The sequence below is a fragment of the Sinocyclocheilus anshuiensis genome, unplaced genomic scaffold (assembly GCF_001515605.1).
Source record: "Sinocyclocheilus anshuiensis isolate Anshui unplaced genomic scaffold, SAMN03320099.WGS_v1.1 scaffold158, whole genome shotgun sequence".
Taxonomy (NCBI): domain Eukaryota; kingdom Metazoa; phylum Chordata; class Actinopteri; order Cypriniformes; family Cyprinidae; genus Sinocyclocheilus; species Sinocyclocheilus anshuiensis.
Window position 1 is genome coordinate 275,637 of NW_015542333.1, and position 7,190 is coordinate 282,826.

The window sequence follows — 7,190 nt, forward strand, 5'->3', positions numbered from 1 at the left end:
GTGTATTGATTCTGAGATTATCGGAATGCATTATCGGAATGGGTTTGTGATTGAAATGCAGGGGGTTTGTGAGTTGATGAAAAGCAATTAATTAATTAAATAATAAAATTTGTAATTAAACCAATTAACTCCTTTTGAAATAAAACCAATTTAAATAAAACATTTAAGCAGAAAAAAAGAAGAATTAGGGAGAATCAATAAATTATGAATAATTTACTGCAATTGTGTGAATAATTTGTAATCATGTAATCAATAAAAAAGTAACTGTAGTCTGATTACGAGTATTTTAAAATGTAATTGAATGTAATTAGGAGTAGCCTACTTAATTTTTGGAATCCAGATTACATGTAATCAGTTACTACCCAGCTCTGTATAGACTACTGATCTATAACATATAGACCACTGACGACTGATCTATATAGATCATAATATATAATATATAGATCAGTGATGGAAGAAGCCCTTTTCCGACCGCCACATACGAAAACCCAATGCTTTAGTAAATTATCATTATGACAAAAAAGTCAACATAATGAGATAAAGGGTCGAAATAATGACATAAATTATAATTATGACACGAAAGGTCAAAAACATGAGACACTAAGTCATAATTAGTTGGCATGCCATCTCATCTCATTATTTTGATCTCATGATTACGACTTAGTATCTCTTAATTTCGACTTTTTATGTCAGAATTTCGACTTTTAATTTCATAATCATGTGTCCACAATGGGCCGTAGAGCTGTGGGACATGCATTTGTGGGGCTTGGGAGTGTGGATGCGTCGGGGGCGCTAAGAGTTTCCAGGATGGGCCAAGCTCATGTGTATTACAAATATATAATGTGAAATTAAACAAAATACTTCAAATGACAGAGAAGAGTTTGGATAAATCTATTCACTTTTCTTTTTTCTGTGTGGACGCGCGAGTATCTGCGCGTGTAGCTTATTTAATTATTAATTCATACATGTGGTGTGTTTACATCATAAGCGATGACAGACCCTGCATCCAATGGGAAGGTCGTATGGTAGAGAGTGGGCGTGCCCCGCACGAAGGGGGCGTGGTCAGTCGATCACACGCCAGCCTCTTTGTCGTCCATGCGGTCCGCACACGCTGTTTAGCAGGGCTCGGGTACAGCGCCGCCCTGGGACTGCACTCTCCTCTCATAACTCCTGGAGGATTGGGAAAAGGTTGAAGGTAATGGAGGAAAGGCGTTTTTTAAATACTATTACTGGGTCTGCATGAGTGTTTCGGTTTCGTTTGGGCTAATTAAAGGGGCCGGTGCTGTCACGCGGAACCGCATGCCCCGGTCGAGCTATGGACAACATCAAAAGATGCACAAATCAATCCTAAAGCGAGTTATCATGTCATATAAATCCCTGTTTGCTGCTTGCATTGATTGTCCGTTTAAAATGGTGTCTTTCAAAAGCAACATCCTTTTGAATGAATGAACATGTCTTCCTTATATGTAAAGTATGCGCGTTAAGTCTTCATGCATTCAGCAAATAGGATGGTCATGAATGATCAATAAGAATAATACATTTTATTCATAGAGCGCTTTATAAGTTACTCTATTATGCTTTTTTAACATTTGCATGTATTACTAACTATTTACTTTTATGAGACGTGCGAGATCGGGATGAATTAATAAACTAATACTAAAATACGAAATATTTTGGTATAACACGTGCATATACCATAAGAGTGTCATTATCAAATTCGAAAAAGGCTTGATCGTAATATTGACTTTGATGCAGTAACGTTAGAGCGATTGTGACAGTGGTTAAGAGACCATTAGTACTGATTATTTCAGCTGTCAGTAATAAATTTTCAAGTAGTAAACTTTAAATTAAAAATTTAAGTGGAACATTATAATGATAATGTGTTAAATTCTGTTTACTAAAAACATATATTACATCATATATGTTTGTGTACTGTGTATATTTATTATAAATACACACATGCATGTGTATATTTAAGAAAAATATGTTACGTTTATATATTTAATATACGATATAAATTATATGACTATAATGATATACATGTAAATATTTTCAAAATATATATTGTATGTGTGTGTATTTATATATACATAATAAATATACACAGAACACACACATATATTATGTAAACAAAAACTTATAATTCAGTAATAATTCTGTTTACATCTAATATCTTAGATGTAAATATGTTAATGAAATAATATTTTTACACGATTTATAGATTCAAATGTCATGTGAACAGGATGAGAACATACTGTACTCTGGATACTATATCCCACATTGCAGTGGGACTGACTTTGCATTTCCACACAGACAAATTGTTTGGAAGTCATTACGTCTGCAATTTTTTAACACATCGCTCTGTTGACCTATTATAGGGTCAGACTGCCAAATGCCAAGACATTTTTACATAAAATTGAACTGAAAATGCAAAATAACAGTTTTTATATGCAGGATTATAGCTGGATTCTGAACACTTATGAGATAAATTATGAATAATACTGTTGAAACATTTTTTTTATAAAATCGTGAATACCATTTTACTTACTACATTTTAAAAAATAGCTAAATATAGGCATACTGTGCAATATTGAATAAGTGGTAAACTACATAGGCAGTGTCATTAATGTCTATAGAGTTTGGAGACATTAAAAAAGTAAATCTAGCTTGATGGGATCATGTTGTGTAAAGTTTTGTGGGGTGATTTGCATTTCCCCTGGGCTCAGGAAACATGGTGAACCAGAGAGCTGATGTAGGTTGGCAGTCCTCTAAGAGCGACTCCAGCGGGGTCAGTAACAGCGGAGAGAGCTCCAAAGAGAGCTCCAGGTGCTCGACCCCGGTACTGGACGCCGACCGCACCGACCGGCTGCGGGACAAGATGAAGCGACGGATTGAGTCTGGGGACCACTGGTTCTCCCTGGAGTTCTTCCCACCTCGCACAGCGTCTGGAGCCGTCAATCTCATCTCTAGGTAGGAAAGCAAAAATGAATTATAAATAATATATATATATATATATATATATATATATATATATAATACTAAAACTGGGGAGAAAATAGGGAGCCTGATAAAAATGCTCATTTCAAAGAAAAAAGGTTTTTGCATCTAAAGCCTTCATATAATTTGCATAGGTTAAAGTATAAAAAAAAAACAAAAAAAACAGTTGTGTTCCTGGAGGGTCACAGCCCTGGCAAGCTTAGCTTCAACCTTAATTAAATGCACCAGATCCAGCTAATCAAGTCCTTGGTTACAGGTATGGTTTTGGAGCAGGTTGGAACTAAACTCTGCTGGACTGTGGCCCTTCAGGAGCCGAGTTCGACATCCCTGTTCTGGGTTGTTTATCATGGGTGAAAACCAAAAGTGAAAGATAGGGTCTGTCGAGCACTAGGAATGATTGTGTCCATGCAAAACAGAAGTACTGCAGCAAAAGTGACAGCAAACCTCAGTTTACAGCAAACATTAACCCTGATGACACTCATTTCCTCAAAAACCAACCACAGAGAATTTCACAAAGCTGACATCCATGAAAGAGCTGTTTTGCTAACACTTTAATTACAGACATCAATGCTGAAATGCAAAAAAGATGGTGTCATGATCATAAAACATGAAGAGTCGGAGCACCAAAATGAAGACCAACATCTGCCCTGGCCAGATAAATCACTGACTTGAATATCATCAAACCACTGTGGCTAGTTTTGGAAAGAAGCCGATCCACCAACATCTCTAAAGAACCTGGCAGATGTTCTGATAGAAAACATTCAACTGGAGACTAGGGTTGGGCCAATGGACGATGGCTGACAGACATCACGATGTTAAGCTGACATCGTGACCCCCCACCACCTCTCCCGCAATCCGCCGCATCCCAGTTCCGTGTTCGGAAAGGAAATGAAGTGTACTACGGAAACCCTACGCCGACCGCACCGACCGGCTGCGGGACAAGATGAAGCGACGGATTGAGTCTGGGGACCACTGGTTCTCCCTGGAGTTCTTCCCACCTCGCACAGCGTCTGGAACCGTTTTCGATTGTGCGCTCTCATTTTACTTTCACTTTCACTTTTGAGATTAGCGATCACAAAGACTCTATACTATGGAGCGGCAGTACCTACCACACATTTGACAAGATTAGATGTTTGTCATTGGTGCTCAGGATCTGCAAATCATTCGCCATCGTCCTATCAGACATTTCTCTTTACTCTGTGTATGTGGTAAGTGAACTTTCATGTACTGTAATGCAACAGGCTACCGCTAGCAAGCGGCTAACCTTTTAGTGGCTCCATATTCGGGCGCCCCCTGCCCGATGTCAACGTCCATCACGATGTTTCTCTGTAGACATCGTCCGATGCCAATTTGGTAGACATCGCCCAACCCTACTGGAGACTATTTAAAGGCAGGGTGGGTGATTTGGTTTAAATGCATTTTTTGTTAAGCTGGTTGAAAGTCTCTTCACATCCCGATAGCAATCACTAAGTTAAGTGGTCAAAATGTATTTATATCTTCTGCGGAAGGGGTAGGACCATAAAATGTTGGTCCAATCACATCCAAGGATTACGATGGGCTGTCCTACCTGCAAACTTCTGACACCCTGTTGATCCGTCATCAGCAAGTTTTATTACTCTATTGCAGACCGAGAATGGAAGGCCTCTGCTCTGCCGGTGCGCGGTCATGTGTTTTGCAGGAGGCATGGCTTTGGAGAGTGATTTGCAGGGAGGGGGGGATCTTATGCTTTCAAAGCTAGCTTGCTATTGCTAGTCTCTCTGAAATCCCCTACTCTAACTTTAAAAGTTGTATAAATCTATTCTAAGGAGGCTGGAAGCTGAATTAAAGGAAAATGGTGGTAAAATACATTATAAAAAAGTAACACTGCCTATTTCCCAGGTGTTCACATCATTTTGCCCAACCCCTATATATTTATTTTGCCTTGGTAAAAGATAAATTCTCATTACCGTTGTGCAAAAAAGAATGGTGTTTGTTTTTAGAATGAATGGTCTTTTTGTTCTTTGTGTGTTAGATTTGACCGGATGGGTTCTGGAGGTCCGCTATTCATCGACGTCACTTGGCATCCGTCTGGAGATCCGGGCTCAGATAAAGAAACGTCCTCCATGATGATAGCAAGCACAGCGGTCAATTACTGCGGCCTGGAGAGCGTCCTGCATTTGACATGCTGCAATCAGACAAAGGAGAAAATAACAGCCCATTTAAATAAAGCCAAGCGGCTCGGCCTAAAGAATATCATGGCCCTGAGAGGAGGTATGAACAGTGACAGATCTGAAATCTGTTACTTTGGTCCAAACCACACATTTTCCAAAAACAAATAAGCTCTATTTCAAACCCTTCTAAGGCGGCATCCTAATAGTCATGGATCCTCATAAGTGACTGATTTGAAACACTCATGAATGGCAGCAACAGTTGCTACATGTAAAATATTTGGTAAAATAGTCAATTTTTAAGTAGATTGTACTTTAAACTATGTTTGAACTAATACTAAATTATTTTTTTTATAATCAGCATTTCTCAAGTTCATCTGCCATCATGGATCTACAGCTTTTGGAACAGTCCTGCATCATGAGCGCATCTGATTTGATCCAAATTGTCCTTTTTTTCTGCAGATCCTATTGGGGAAGATTGGGTGGAGGAAGATGGTGGCTTCAACTATGCTACAGATCTGGTCAAGCACATTCGCTGTGAATTCGATGACTACTTTGATATCTGTGTTGCAGGTGAGCATTAGAAAGACAAGCAGTTAATGGTGTTTGCTAAGCTAAATATCACTGTTGCCATTACCTGGTGGATGATAAAGTTGACAAAAAAAACACATAGCCGTTACAAATGTAATGATAGGTTACCCGACGGGCCACCCAGAGGCAGAGAGCTATGACAATGACCTCAGGCACCTGAAGGAGAAGGTGGATGCTGGTGCACACTTCATCGTCACCCAGCTCTTTTTCAGGGCAGAGACCTTCCTCAGATTCGTCAAAGACTGCCGGGCCATTGGCATCACTTGCCCCATTCTCCCAGGAATCTTCCCCATCCAGGTACATCACCAGAATCTGACCAATCACAGCACCTCAGTGATGTGGAAGTCATCCAGTTATCTTGTCAACCAAACACTGCTGCATAAATTGTCATACGATGCCATGTCATTGCAAAAGACCAATTAAGGGCCACTCTTAATGCACCACAAATAATAGATTGTCTTGGCATTTATGCAATGGTGTGATGAATGTAATTATTGCACTACATTTTAGTACAATTAAAAGTAGTACAATTTTAGTGTTATTAGATAGTACTACTGGTTATCTAATACAAACTACTGGTTATCTATAAGCCAGCACCATAGTTTTTAACCCAAATGTTGTGTTTCGGTCATTTTGACCTGGAGAGAATTTTCTTTTACCTGAAAATTATTCATTTTTGACCATGAACAAAAATTAGGTAATGGATTTTCAATACAGCACAAGGGTTAAAGTACTTCACCTAGCACTTTTCACTCCTAAAGGGATACTGTAGTTCATGCGTATATTAAAATTGTCATTTTATTTATTTGTATGTTGAGGTGCGTTCACGCCATGTTGAAATTACTGAATGGAAGAAGCGTTCACATCCTTGAACAACTCATAATTACAACTTGTATTTATGAGACCCTAATGGCTCGTTTCCACTGAGCGGTACGGTACAGTTCAGTACAGTACGATTCAGTACGGGTAACCCTGATCAGGCTTGCGTTTCCACTGCCAGTAGTACCCTTCTTGATAGGCGTGGTGTATGCCGGAAAGTAGCGATCGACGATGAACCGCGACAATAAGCACAACTCTGCCTCTTTTTGTTAAATGTCAGTTTTAATGAACAATAATAGCCATTATAAAAGTATATATATATTATAAAAGTATAAGTGCAAAGTATAAGAGGCTTATATAAGAGGAAAAATAAGACAAACGCAAACAGTTCAGTCAAACGTATGCTACAAAGTCAGCGCTGTACTACGGTAAAGTTCATAAATATATAAAGTTAAACATAACTTTGTGCTCAGCCAAAACGATATGACCAGGAACAAATAATAGATTCATGAGACCACGAATGCCTGTTAAATGTAGCCTACCCAAAACTAATTGTATCTCATGTTTAATCACTACAGAGACATCAGAGCCAGCGGCAAATGTCAGAAGGACTAGCCGAGCTAAGGCTGCTCTAGG

The 7,190-nt window shown here is 38.9% G+C and overlaps 1 protein-coding gene across 1 annotated transcript in view; it reads left to right on the forward strand.

Moving 5' to 3' along the window:
- The first annotated feature begins 1,070 nt into the window (after window positions 1-1,070).
- LOC107691055 (methylenetetrahydrofolate reductase-like) overlaps window positions 1,071-7,190 on the forward strand; it is a 16,047-nt gene continuing 9,927 nt past the window's right edge. Inside the window, exons 1-5 of the mRNA XM_016489534.1 lie at window positions 1,071-1,195; window positions 2,727-2,970; window positions 5,009-5,247; window positions 5,607-5,717; window positions 5,839-6,032. Of these exons, the coding sequence (XP_016345020.1) occupies window positions 2,732-2,970; window positions 5,009-5,247; window positions 5,607-5,717; window positions 5,839-6,032 (783 nt within the window). The 5' untranslated portion in view covers window positions 1,071-1,195; window positions 2,727-2,731. The remainder of the gene's footprint in view (window positions 1,196-2,726; window positions 2,971-5,008; window positions 5,248-5,606; window positions 5,718-5,838; window positions 6,033-7,190) is intronic.